At 29.3% G+C, this 14802-nt stretch overlaps 1 protein-coding gene across 1 annotated transcript; it reads left to right on the top strand.

Moving 5' to 3' along the window:
* Nucleotides 1-841: 841 nt before the first annotated feature.
* Nucleotides 842-6738, top strand: LOC101220918. Its single transcript, XM_011659343.2, has 9 exons — nucleotides 842-1035; nucleotides 3248-3609; nucleotides 3706-3790; nucleotides 4517-4558; nucleotides 4918-5092; nucleotides 5612-5664; nucleotides 5753-5971; nucleotides 6130-6176; nucleotides 6346-6738. Exons 2-9 carry the CDS (start codon nucleotides 3368-3370, stop codon nucleotides 6398-6400), a joined length of 918 nt encoding a protein of 305 aa, XP_011657645.1. The 5' UTR covers nucleotides 842-1035; nucleotides 3248-3367; the 3' UTR covers nucleotides 6401-6738.
* Nucleotides 6739-14802: the final 8064 nt, after the last annotated feature.

Here is a 14802-nt window from a genome sequence, read left to right as displayed (position 1 = left end):
AAAATTTTTTCTACAAACATCCATACAAGAGATATTGTAAACGTGGGTTAAAACATAACATTTCACGAAGTTCCAAAATATTTTATTAAAAAAAAAACATATTAAAACAATAATTAGTCAAATAAAAAAATTCTCACACTATCATACTACTACGACGTTAATAGTCAAATACACATTTTTAAAAATAGTAAAATAAATTAAAATATTTATAAGTTATAACAAAATTTTGAATTTAATCAATAATAGATTTTTATTATTATATATTTATGTCTATTATTGATAGAATATGAAATCTTTTATATATGTTGGAGATAATTTTTCAAATTTACTATTTTTAACCATTTATGTTTGTACAGGTATAAATTTAAAATCTTTTTTTAAGTTAAAGTATTTATGAAACATTTTAATAATTTAGGAATACTTTTTCAAACAAAACTAGTTTTTTTTGTATTTTTAAACGTGTGGAAAGTTTACAAATATATTTTTACACAAACCACAAATTTTATAATTTAGCATTTTATATAATTTAAACTTAAAATAAAAGGAGAAATAATATTTTTTGTTTTTTCTCTGTAATTTTTATTTTATATGCATTTATACGTTTTGAGTTTAATTTTATTTATTTTAAGTTATAAAACGTAACATATTTATTTAAAAAATTTAAATTAACGTCTAATTTGGTTCAATTTTAGTTTCTTAATTTTTGGATGGTTGAAGTTTAGTATTTTTGTTATTTTAAACAAAATTTAAATTTAGTCCCACAAATTGTAATTTATCAATAATTTGTATTCAATAATTTGTTATTAATTTAGTAAATAGTAAATAGAAAATGTTAGGTCCCAATTTGAACATTCACCCCTCACTTCAACATCAAGTTCACGCCGCTTCGATCATCTGACTCACTCTCTCGTCTCGGCCTCTCTCATCTCAGCCGTCGCCGGCGTTCAATCGTCACTCTTTCTCACCTTGCCGCTGTGTTGCGTTGTTGTGTACAACTTATCCTCGAGGACAAACCAATCGGATTACTTTCTCAAGGTAAATGACTTTGTTTCTGCATTGCTTGAATGAGTCTCCACTTGGAACTTTTGGATGACATTTATGACCATACTTAAACAAGATCTACAACTTATGCTCGAGTTTTTAGAATGGTTAGATGACATTTTGCCTTTGCTTTGGTACGTTTATTATCTATTTAAGTGAAAATGAGAGGGGAGATTGGTGAAAAACCTTCATTCATATTGGCTTATTCGGTTGTCTTCGGAACTTGCATATAAACACTCTCATTTTCACTTTAAAATAATACAATCCGAAGACCCAACCCAATTCCTAATGTTACAAGTTTTACTCTAAAAATGGCGTTTGATTTTAGGGGTCTCCCTAGCATTTATCTCGCTCACACTTAGCAATATCACACTTAGCACAATCCGCTTCTTGCACTGTTGACTACTCTGCCACTGCCACCGTCACCGTTTCCGTCCGCTTCCTGCACCATTGCTGCAGAGAATAACAAACTATTCATCACAACAACTGCAAAGAACCAACCATCTTGTGGGTTTTGTTTGAGGTACTCTCACTTATGAAAAGACTGTAAACTACTTTATGATACCAGTAGTGGATTATTGTTTTGTGATGGGAAGTTGTTTCGGCTGGCTCAACATTGGACAAACTTTTGGTGGGGTTTACTATTTCTATTTATTCTAGTCGAGGTCCTTCCTCTTCCTTGAACAATGGTTCTATTTTGTTTGGACCTTTCAAGTTTTGAAGGGCTGAAATTAAGCTTGAAATTAATAACAGAACAGTTATAGGAGAAAGAATTGGTCAAAAGAATTTGGTGAAAAATCCTTTGAATCTTGTGAAGACAAAATTGGGATTTATGGATGAGGATCAATTCTGGATTATTCACTATGCCTCAAAAGGGTGCTCAAATGGGGAACCTTGGAGCAAAAAATAAAGGCCTATCTGTAAATCATTTTGTTTTTGGAAATTAAGCCTATTTTCTCATCATTTCAAGCTTGAATTACTTGCCAAATTCAAAAAATAAAAACCAACTTTTAAAAGATAATTTTTTTTCTCCAAAGTTTAGCTTGATTTTTTTAAACAAATGGTAAAAAGTAGATAAAAAGGAAGAAAGTTAGAGGTGGAAGTGGTGTCTTGTGTACATAGTTTTAAAAAACAAAAACAAAGAGAAAATGGTTACCAAAGCGATTCAGTTTGATTCAAAAGTTTGACTTGTTAAGGCTCTGGTAACCATTTGGATTTTGGTTTTTACTTTTGAAATCAAACCTATAATTCTATAAAAACGAAGTTTCTTGCTTTCTTATCTACTTTTCATTTGCAGTTTCAAAAACCAATTTAAAATTTGCAAACTAAAAAGATATTTTTTTAAAAAACCAAAAATGAAAAGAAATGGTTACCTGATGGGCTTAAGTTATATGTTCAATTGAATATATTTTGAAATTCTACAAGCGGTCTCTATTAGAACTAGGAGTTCTAGAATTTTTTATGTCATGGTATGAGTTGATTTGTAATTTGTACTTCAAAATAGACCCCTTAGTAAAAACATAGGAACCATCATGATCAGTTCATTTGATTAGTAAAAACAAGTTATTAATCTTTTAAATGATATATTCTTTGGGGAGAAATAGAGGGAAACTTAATTGAGTTATTAAATTTGAATAGGCTGAATGTTAAGGAAAACGAAACACTTGATAGCTTCAATGGGTTCTTACTTTTGTAATTTAAATTATTTCTCAACTAAGAAATTAACTTGAAATGATGAAATGAAACTTGAGGTTTTATTTGCTCTCAAATCTCAACCGAACGATTAGGATGTTGTTAGGTAAAATAGGAATATTGGTATGTTAGTATTAAGGGGTATATGGGTCATTAGATGGAAAGTTCGTTACTGGTCCTCTTATACATAGTAAGAGGATGAGCGAGTGATGGTCAGACTATTTCGAGGAGTGATATATAGGGTTTGAGTGAGAGCACTCAAGAGAGGGGTTTCCAAGTACCATAAACTTGGATTATATTGTAGTTCTTCTTTAATTCACAATATATTTTAAATCTTGATTCTTGTTAGGTAGTGTCCTAACAGATGTCCGATTATGGAATGACATAAGCAAAATGTTAAGATTTCATCCATTTGTGGGGCATGTCATTAGTCACAAAAGTGCTTGCGAAAAGATCATTCATACATAAATCTCTTCTTTTCTTCTATGTATATGTTGACAATCACTGTTTGTAGGTCCTTGGAATTGTGGCTTCTTTGGTTGCTTCGGCAGTGAACCCTCAAGATCTGCTTGACCATTATTCCAGTTTCATTTCGATAGTTTTTGGCATCACAGAGACTTATGCCCTCAACTCCATGGACACACAATATTTCTCTACGCCTCCGTCTAAAGGAACTAATTTGAAATCTGGAAGCATTACAACACCGGGCTCATCGCCTTTACTTCCATCCATTACAAGGCTATGGAGGCCAGCAGCACAAAGGAACATTAGGAATCAATGGTCTAAGCTGTCTTCACTCAAACAACAGTGGGCCTCTTCTTCTTCAAGCGGGAGATCTCATGCTACCTCCATTGTCAATGCCTATTTATCTGAGAAGTACTTCCCTGAACTCCTCTATATGCTCTGGCATAATAGGATTGGTAGATCTTTATTTTGTAGGCCTTTTATTGTTGGTTCTATGGTTTAACTTAGGTACATGCCTTCTATGGAGCTGGGTTCTCTCTGCGATATGATTGATATACGAAACAAAGCTTGTTTGAAATTGTCTAAGCAGCAGGTAATTTTTATCTTAGCTGATAGTCTTCCGTATGTCGTAATCTTTTTAATCCTGGGGTGTATATGTTAAAGTTTAGAAATTCAATTCCTCATTGTGATGACTAATAGCTTAAATTTTTTGGTCTGCTAGTGATTTAGTATGCTACAAGACCAATACTTCTCTGTTCTAAGCTTGCTCTAATTGATTGCTTAGTCCTGACTTTTGGCCATGGGGAGACCGATACAATCTTTCATGTTGGCACTATCTTTTTTTAGTGCTAGTAGTTAACTTGGGATTTACAAACCAAAATTCTCCCTACCATATTGTATCCTAAGAGTTTTGTGCTGAATACTTGGTCATTAGTCATTTAACCTCATCTTCAAATTAGTTTCATCAATATACCTCAATCTGTGTGTTTGCTTGTTTTTCCTAGTTTTAAGTAGCAGATGAGATTTTTATAACTAGCAAGCATACATATTGATTCTGTTAGAATTGGGATATACTGAGGTAAATATATTCACCTTGGTTAAATCCTTGTTTAATCATTTTTAATTTCCTATTTGAACTTTTGTTCTCCTTTTTAGTTCCCTTTCAAAATTTTATTTTGCTGAAAATAGAGATCCTTTTCATCATTCAATAACTTTCATTTGGGCTTGAATTTTGATTCTGGGAGAATTCCCTCCTTTAATTTCTAAGGCTATACCAGTTTCTTACTATCTCTCTGTGTATAATTCAATCTTGTTTCAGGAACTCTATCGAAGTAAACTCTTATCTTCGTTCAAGGAAATGGTACGGATTTTCTTTTTCCTGTCAATCCATCAGAAACTAGGCCAAGATCAATATGAGCAGTTGTCTTAATTTCCTTTTCGCGCTGCATAAAGTTGTCTTTTAGGCCTTCAACTATGATTATTATCTTACATGAGGAATTTGAAAGCCATAAGCCAAACTTAATTCTCTCTGCCTCCAGAAATGACCAACTCATGGAAATATTTGAAGCTTCTGTTTAGCCAAAAGTATATTTAACTAATGTTAACAATAACTAGAGGAAGCAAAATTTAGAAGTTTTTTTTCTCCTTTTCCCCTAATTTTTGTGGTTTCTTATTCAACTAATGTTCTGTAACATATGTGATTTCAAAAGCTTTTTGTAGGTTGATGTTGTAGTTCAGATGGTCAACGCTAGCAGACTTATGAAGTGTTATTTCAAGAGATCAAGTAATAGTGCACTCATAGAATTTTCTACTAGCTCTGAGGACAATCACAACGAAGATGCTGGAGATGGTGGTGGCATCCCAGTGTTTACATTATTCACGATCCCTTGTTTTGGTGTGTATGAAGTTCTTAAGATCTCACTAATCACGGCTTACACTTCTGAGTTCATAATGAATAAAATTTACCGTTTATTTATTATTATATATATATATATATATATATATATAAAAGATGATTGATCTTACTCATCTTAGATGATTACAATTTTATTTGTAACATCGAAAGCAATATGCCACCGCCTAAAAGCATGATTCTTTCTTAGTCCTATTAGGTCTCTATTTTTTCCTTCTTTGTTGGAATCATGGAATGCTTTTAATCTTTGATCTGGCAGCCCAAATCTTAAATTGTATATGCATTGTATGTTATTTACGATGTTGGGCCTAAGTACTAGGGGTGTTGTGTAAACTCTCTAATCACATTGGTGCATCTGCATCATCTAATATTCTCCTCTAATAATAAAACTGCGCTCTTTGTCTCTGTCATTGACCTTTTTTTTCAAAAGAATGAACATGATGAAATTAGGATCGAACACAAACTTATCATTGACCATTTTTTCCCTGAAAACAATCTCAGAGAAATTGGCAGAGGAGCTTGTTCATATGTTTGAGTTGGAGCTAAATCTGAAGGTAATCAAAGACTAGCTGCTTTGAAACTTCATTGGTACGAGAATCTTTTATGTAATATTATTTGTTTTGTATTACTTGGTTGATGCAGCGGCTACTTTTGATGGAACTACTTTCTCTTAGTTCTGAAGCCTCACCAAAAAGCTTGATCTGGTCAGAAGAGCTTTACTGGGGGGAATTCGACAACTTGCGTTTGTGCAACTTGTGGTCCGAGGAAACCGACGAGTTGCTCCATCCGACCTTGAAAAGTCATAAATCCAATGCACCTACTGTCAGTCGTAACCAACACCCAAATGCAGAAGTTTTGCAGGTTTTGAACTCCTCTCTTTTATCCATCATCAGTGCTTTTAATAGTTAATATTCATCAGACGTGCATTAAATTGCCCGTCCAAAATCACTTTACTCAGATCATTTTCTTTTCTCCTTCAACGTGTTCTGCAACAACACTAACAAAGCAAGTTGAAACAGGTTTATCTTGTCACGTGGCTTGCAGAAGTAAACATACACACAAGAAGGTAAGAACAAGAGTTCTTTTAAGTTTGTTTTTAGTTGAGAGTGAAACATATAGATTAGCAGCTAAAGCTTGAGGCGGTTGGGTTAAAATACATGTTTGAAGAGTCCAAAGACCAAAATCTGCATGTTGTATGAATAAAAGTTTGTTAATTAGAGGTTTTCACATTGCAGAGTAGATGAAATATTTGAATTGGTTAGTCAGGAGATTCATGTCAGCCTATCCTAGGAGGATATTGTAGGAATGCTCTTCCTCATGATACTGAAGCTATGGAGCTTTGTAATTCTTCATCGTTGATCGATCAGCATTGGCGTCCCCGTACAGAAACAGAAGACGTTTTTGGTTTGTGAGAATTCTGAATCAAAGTCTCAGCACAGAATATGGGAGAATTGTTGTTTATGGCAGGAATCAACAAACTATTTATGCATAAATGGTTGGTGCTCGTTATTCTGGGCCGGTTTGGAATTCGATCTTTCTCGGTTCTTTAACAATATACGTTTAAGATATTTCTAGAAAACTTGTAAAATAACAAATCTAAATTAATAAATAAACATTTATATTTGACATTTTTTGGTTTTTATTTATTTATTTTTCTCTTTGTCGGTTTTTTTACAATATAATAAAAAGGTAGATATTCTATAAATTTAATTTTGAAATAGTATAATTATTTTAAACATTAAAACTATTGAACATATTTTTATATGGAAAATTAAAAAAAAAAATGACAAAATGGACAAACTAGCGAAATCAAGGATAATGTATTTTGTCATTTAGTGATTTTTTTTTTTTTTTGTATTTTTGTATTTGAAAGAAACTAATGTAATTCTAACCATTCTTGACAAAATTGATGAAAAATCCTCAAAAGATTAACAATTCTCTCTAGAAATGGAATTATGGAATTTTATTTCTAGAGAGAATTTGAGTACATTCGAGAATTCATTTATAATTATTTTGATCTTTTTCTTTTTGGACTTTTTCTATTTGATACATAAAGGGAGTTTCTAGTATTCCTTCTTGTTACCTTATTTTTAACTTCAAATAAAAAGTTTGAGTCGTTCGAATTGAGTTGCTTCGAGAAAATATACATAGCATCCAAAAACAATAGTAAATAATTGTAAAAGCACACACGAATTAAAATAATGTATTATGTGATAAAATAAATTGAGTTCTCTAAAAGCACTTACAAACTTAACAACAAGAGTAAATTGCACACACTACATTACATTTTATGGTAAGACATGTACAAAATTATAATTAAGAAAAGAAAAAGAGGATATATCTCTAAGTTCATTAAATTTAATTGATTTAATTTTTAAACAGATTGAAACATTGCTTTAATTCCAAAACTTCTTTAACCATTCACCCACTTTGCTTCCCTGCACAAGTAAACACAATAATTGGAAAACTAAATATAAACATCATCTTTTATTTTATTTTATTATGTAGTGTGAAGAAAATATTCATGAAATTAAACAACTCTTTTAAAGAAAAACTTAATCATTACTAATCAATTCATCTTACCTACTTCTTGCTAATTGTGTTGTTGATATGCTAATTATCATCTCTATGTCACATGTTTTTGTGTGAAAATAATAATCATATATCAATTTTTTATTCTTCCGTCCACATAATTGTTATATCAACACAGAAAAAAAGTTTGATGTTTTAGTCATCGTTATATAATAACTTCATCTATTAATTACATTGATATGACATATTTTATTGCATCTTTAAGATTTGAGGTTGAAAATTTTGCAATGTATTAATGATCTCAAAAAGAGAACCTTAATTAAATTTTGATAAAGACATATTTCTCCACCAATAATGTTATGGTTAGATTTATATTTAAAGATTTACTAACCTTTACACTTTTTTTTTTCTTTTTTCTTTAGAAAATAAATAGGATGTTTGTATGTTTGGATTTCCTTTACATTCTCTTAATTTTTGTTATATTTTTTATATAATAATTATTCAAAAAATTATTGTAAATGACCAAACTATTTAAAAAATATAACAAAATTTTATATTATATCAAATACTAATTATAGAAACAATAAACTTCTATTTTTAGTATATTTTATAAATATTTTGGTTTATTTTATTATATTTTAAAATATTTTTTTAATGTTCTTGAAAACACTTAAAATAGAAAAGAAAAAAAACTTTAATTTTATTGCATGGTTTGCAAAATTTCTAACCAATTTTAATTTGATTTTTTGGGTGAAAGGCGACCAAAAACTAACAAATGTTTAAATTGATCTCGATAAAAGAAATGCAAATCGATGGTTGATCTTCGGTAGATCATCAATCTGTTTAGGTTAAATAAATCTTTAATTTTTTTTATAAAAGAGTTGTTGGTTTATATTTTTTTTTATAAAACCAATCTTTCCTTTATCTATGATCAACCACTTTTAGTTCGATCAATTCGGTCATGTTCAACTCTATCAAAAGCTAGCAGCACATCCATAGGTCAAATGAATTATATGATTTTTGGGACAATTTTTTAAGAACCAAAATCAAAATCAACAAAAATGAAGAACTCATCCAACTCTTATACTTTTTCAAAAACCAAACCAAAACCATTGTTATTTTTCTTTTAAAAAATTGAGAAACCATTCCTAGCTAAGCTAATAAATGGAGGAAAAAAACAAGCTGGTAAGTGGAAACTTTGAGGGGAAAAAAGAAGAAGATAGAACCTTCAATTGTGTGTGGTTTATGGATGAGGAGTAGGATCGAGAGAATTGGGTTGTTTGGGTTGAAGAAGTTGATGACGATGATGATGAATAATCCAAGGCCTTCTTCCATGGGAGTGATCAGGTGGAGATATATGATGAGATGAATGAGTTTCTGGTCCTCTATAATCTATTTCGTAAACAATATCATCTATCCCACCATTACTGTTTTCAGATGCTCTACCTACACAACATCAAAATTTAAATTCAAATTCAAATTATATTATAATTCATTCTAATTTAAAAATATCATCATGCATGAATAATATATACCTTTAGAAGAAGACAGTGAAGGGGTAGCAGCAAGGAGAAAGAGGAAGAACATAGTTGTCATAAAGTTGACGATCTCCATGACACAGAAGATCTCAAATATGGGGAAGCAATTTTTACAAGAATTCTTTTATATATATATACACAACTCTAATAAAGAGGAGAAGAAGAAATTAAAATGGGAGAGAAGGAAGAAAAGATCCAAATTAAATTGTTGAGAAGAAGAAGAAGAAGAAGAAGAATGACAAAATAATAAGAAAGAGGGAAAATAGAAATAATTAAAAAAAGAGGGGAATACCGAATATGTATATATATAATTGCATGTAAATTGATGATGAGATTTTGGTAAATAGAAACGGTCGCCATCCTTACAGCAATAAGTTGCGAGGTAACTGATGTGGATGTGTTGGGTTGGAGCATTTATTTTTTATAATTTCCCTTTTAAACTTTAACTTTATTCATTTATAATAGAATTATATATGAATTTTATATTAAAAAAAAGAATCTATAGAGGACCTAGTGTCTTCATAAATACAAATATATATTAGAAAGATTCTTAGGTTCATACTCTTGATAAGCTTATATCATGATAGAAACTTAATCTAGTTTAATTTGTAAATCTGTATTAATTAAGCGAAAGAGTTCAATAAACCTAAGTATATATATAAGAAGGAATAAGAGTAAGAAGGTATGAGGCAAGTGCATGTGTGCATATAAATTGTGTAGTGTCCTACCATTAAGGTTCTTCCCCATGGCTGGATATAATAATTATATATATCTAACATTATAATATTATACTTTAATTTCCTACCTACCTTTCTTTTTATTCCATTGCCTTTTCTTCTTCTTCTTCTTTTTCTTTTGGTCATCAAACTCTAATGAAAAATCAACCTCAACTTTCAGATTTCAAAACCCTTTATTAATCTATAAAGATAGAATTTGCCTTTGCCTATCTAACAAGCTACTCAAATAATTACGACTTACAAAATTTCACTTCTAAAATCACTTTGAAAAAAGTGTTCTTTTCAAAATTTTCTTACTACCCAATTTTATTTATCAACATAGAAAATTTCTATTAATGCACTTTTGAACAAAAAAAAATAGGGTAATACGTATTAACATTAATTTGAGTTTAATGAATATTTATAAAGATTAACTTATAGTGTGACAAAGAAAATATCTACTTAAATAAGAGACTAGAAAATTTTCCAAAAATAAATATGAATTAAGATTTCATTTGTCAAACTCAAACGGGAGAAAATAAAATGTTATATCTTTAATCATCTAAACTATGCTAGTATGTACATTAATTCTCATTTAACTTTTTCACTGCTATTCACTAAGCTTATGTATTTATTATTTATTGAAAAAAATCATAAATATATAATAACTTTTCATATATTTTTTTTTAATAAAAAAGAGATATTAATGGTCGGTGAACCACCTTAAATTTTCTTTTTCATTTAGTACAAATTTAGGGCAGAAGAATTTGAATCTACAATTAATCTCTTATCCTCGTGTACATGTAGATGCATGTTGATTTAAGCTTCTGTTGACGAACCATCTTAATTTTGAAAAGTATATAAAAGTATTACATTATTAACTAAATGTGTGTGTTTTGTTTCTTTTTTTTTTCTGATGTTATATACTGAAATTTTAATGTAGATGTTTTTCTTGCCTTCATGTGCTTTTTACTTTTATAATATTCATTTGAGTGTCTAAGTTTCAAAAGTAATTGTCAACTAAGATAGAACGTATCAACTTTCTTCTAGAGGTAGTTCCACGCCTAGAAGACCAATGACCTCAACTTTGTATATATACAACGAACTTCAACAATTTTAAAAGTAGAGAGAATTATTTAGAAAAGACAAAAAATCATGAAAACAATCAATCGAAAAAATGGTTAATTTGCGACGATTCGAATAGTCGTGCATTTTTCTTTAATTTATTTACTTACCATTTAGAAAGGAATAGACTGTAGTATAAGAAAGGGAGGTATATTTGAATAGTAAGTAAACTAAATAATTGATGTTTATGTGTAGGATAAATTCTCAAATATATATTGTAGGTAGGGAAAATTAAACTTCCCTTAACAAAAATGAATGAGTGCATTTCAACTTTCATTATGTTGTATCTAATTTGAAAGCAAATTGGTTAGAAATAAAAGTTTGAAAATTCAAAAGGGGATGGAGCCATGGAGGAAGATATGAAGGTGGGTGGCTCATATTGACACCCAATCAAACAGCTATACGTGTTCACCAGCTGTGCATTATGCTATTTATTTCCTATATCACTCTCCATCCACTCCTCTTCTCACACAGGTATAATTAATATATAGATTAATTTTCTATAAATATAACAAAAAAAGTATCTAAATATTTACAACTTATATAACAAAATAAAAGTTATAAATTCGATAATTTTTTTAGTATTATATGTTCGTCCTCTATTCCATTTTCTTTCTTCTCTAACTTTTTTTCTCTTTTTTTTATATTTGTTTGAAATTATAATATTTGTTTTCAATTCATTCTAAATATTTGAATTAAAATTATATGATAATTATATTTAGAATTTTAATTTATGTTGGTGCTTCTAAAAATTAATATTCAATGCACTCTATATTAATTAAACTTAAGTAAACATTTTATTTTGTGGAAGGAATTTTCAATTGTTATTTTACTATATTATATCAATTATATATTATGGCAAAAGGAGCTGTCAGTTATTATTCATATACAACACCATATCTTTAAAACCATAATTTTATATGTAGAAAGAAAATTCAAAAGGTTGGATAAATTTGCAAAAATAAAAGCTATTCAACCCAAAGTTTTATTATAAAATTACAAGTGATGTTGTCTTCCTTAGATATTTAAGAGAACAATATAATTATTTTGCAAAAGAGACCATTATATTATAGAACAATATCAAATAAATGAAAATTTCTAATTTAGCAATGATTCTTATAATATTACTTAAAAGTTAATTAATTAGTTAAGGTTGCTTTAGGTTATTTTAATGAAGGGTGAAAGAAAGAGTATTTTGCATGTAAACCATGTGGCATTTCTCTTGATTTAATGAGTGAATATAACATGCAGAATGAAAACTAATAATTAACTCAAAGTCTAAGGTCTTGTTTGGACGTTGGGGTGGTGAAGGTGTGGTAGGGTTCTTAAACACATTAAATCAGTAGCTGAAGAGATTAATTTATTAGAATTTTATGATCATCAGCTTTAGTTTCATCAACGTTCAACATGTTCAAAATCCACGATTTGGCCTAGTTAATGATTTCAACATAATTTTCATAATTTATATGTGTGATTCTTGAATGAATTGTTTAATTTTCAAGTCATATTTGTTTTTGTTTTCAAAATTTTGGATTTATAATTTTGTTTTATTCTTTACACAGTTCAGTAATTAGTCAAATCTAAACGCTAAACGTAAAAAGTTTATAAGAACTCATTTTAAAAAACTTAGCACGATTTTTTGGTAAAATTATTCATTATTATAAGCTTAATTTTCGTAGGTAATAAATTGAAAACCAAACGGAGTTTTAGAGGAAGTAAAAGTAAGAGTAAGGTAAAAGAATAAATATACAATTTATTAGGGAATAGATGGATGAAATAAATCATAGATCCATGCATTACATCTCACTCTCATAAAAAGAAAATATAATTAAAACATTTTTAAAATATAAATATTAAAATTGGTCAAAATACGACGTAAATATAAATATAATTGTATCGTACATCTAAATAATTTTTAAATTAAATATTCATCTTCAACTCAATTTTCAATACTACGCAGAAATGAAAATTTTCTGACGCACACATATTTCGGGAGATATATGAAAATGTGTTGGAAAATAATCTGATGCATCAATTTTCGTCGGGATGAGGGTCGAGGAAAAATTGTTAGGAGATTATCTATTTTTTTTATAAAAAATATATTTCCCTCTTCTCTACCGAATCCTCGTCTAATCAAAAGAAAACCTCATCTTTACTGAATCTCTGTCGAAATCGAAATAAAACTAATGAAATTGAAAGAAAACAAAACGATGCAGTGTGATAAATCATGCTACTGACTCATATGAAATATTAACACACATCATAATCTACATACACCATAAATTAACTTTCAAAACCAATTCAAGTAGAGTAAGAAAATAAAAGAAAACATACCTCAACGATCTTGTATCATTGTGTAAGGTGCTTAGAGATTGAAGGAAAAAGCATCCGAGTGACTTCAACGCCATGACCTTAGGAAATAAAATTAATGATTTTAGGGAAAAATAGATTTTTATGACAAAATTAGTAATCTAGCTTAATTACATGCGGGAATAGACGACAATAATGTCAGCACCGAAAGAGAAAGGTCAATGACGAGAACGACGATGGCGCGATCAGTGGTGCATTTTTGCAACCATTTCTTCTCCCTTTTAGTTTTCGCAACCCCTTAATATTTCTTCTCAAACCTTCGCAAATGTGTGAATTACATATGAGAAATTTGGCCTTATAAATTAAGCTCATTAAAGTTTAACACAATAACTAATTTAATTTTGATAAAGTAACTTATTTCAATCTAATTATAATTACAACAGCTAACTTTATAAAAAATAATAGTGTATTATTGATGAATAAAATGTAATAACTGGAAAAAAAATAGTAAAGATTTAAGAATATTATTGATGAATATCTTGTTTTCTGGACTCGTTAATGAGAGTCTGAATTTCGTGCTTCATGAGAAATAGTTTTTTCTTGATGAACAATGACCATCAATATATCATTTTTTTTTATAGGTCTTGCTCACGAACTTATCCTAAACCCAAAATTATAATTTTATTCTTGATGGGCAATGTCCATCAAAATATCATTTTTCTTGATGAACCTTGCCCATAATCTTTTGTTTGATCTTTGTCCATCAAAAAATCCTAGACCCATAAAAAAAATTCCAAACCTATCAAGAAATCCAAAACAAATATATTATCCTTGATGTTGCCGGTCAACTAATATATTATGTTTATTATACATTGAGAAATAATTTTCTTGACGTTTGTGGACCATCAACAAAACTAATGAAACTTTGCCCATCAAGGAAATCAAGAATCCATATTTAATTTTACATTTTTTTTAGTATTTCTTCAACAAAATAAGGGGGATTTTTCTTGATGTACATAACCGTCAAGATAAAAATTGTATCAAGAAAAATATTTTTCTTGATGGTTCTTTGCCATGACCATCAAGAAATCAAAATCTACGTGCGTAAAAAAAGACCAAATTTATAGTAGTGATTCAAAATAGTAAACATTTTGGTTACATTTATCAATTTATAATAAAAGTTGGTATAATTGTAATAGAATTTCATTGATAGATAGTTGTGATGGACAAAAGTTGCAAATATATCTCGATTGCTTTTGATCACGTTTACTTAAAATTATGAATATTGTCATATTTACTATTGTTTTACCTCAAAACTTAAAAGCTTAAGTTAGTAGGTAGGGGTGTTAAAAAAAATCGATAACATGATCTCAGCTCAGTTCCCCAACCCAATTATATATATTGAGTTGAATTGAGTCAGAAAATTGAAGAAAACAAGTTGAGACAGGTTGTGCAAATAAGGAGTGAGGAT

This window comes from Cucumis sativus, chromosome 6 (assembly GCF_000004075.3).
Source record: "Cucumis sativus cultivar 9930 chromosome 6, Cucumber_9930_V3, whole genome shotgun sequence".
Classification (NCBI taxonomy): domain Eukaryota; kingdom Viridiplantae; phylum Streptophyta; class Magnoliopsida; order Cucurbitales; family Cucurbitaceae; genus Cucumis; species Cucumis sativus.
This window is presented reverse-complemented; position numbering and strand designations above follow the sequence as displayed.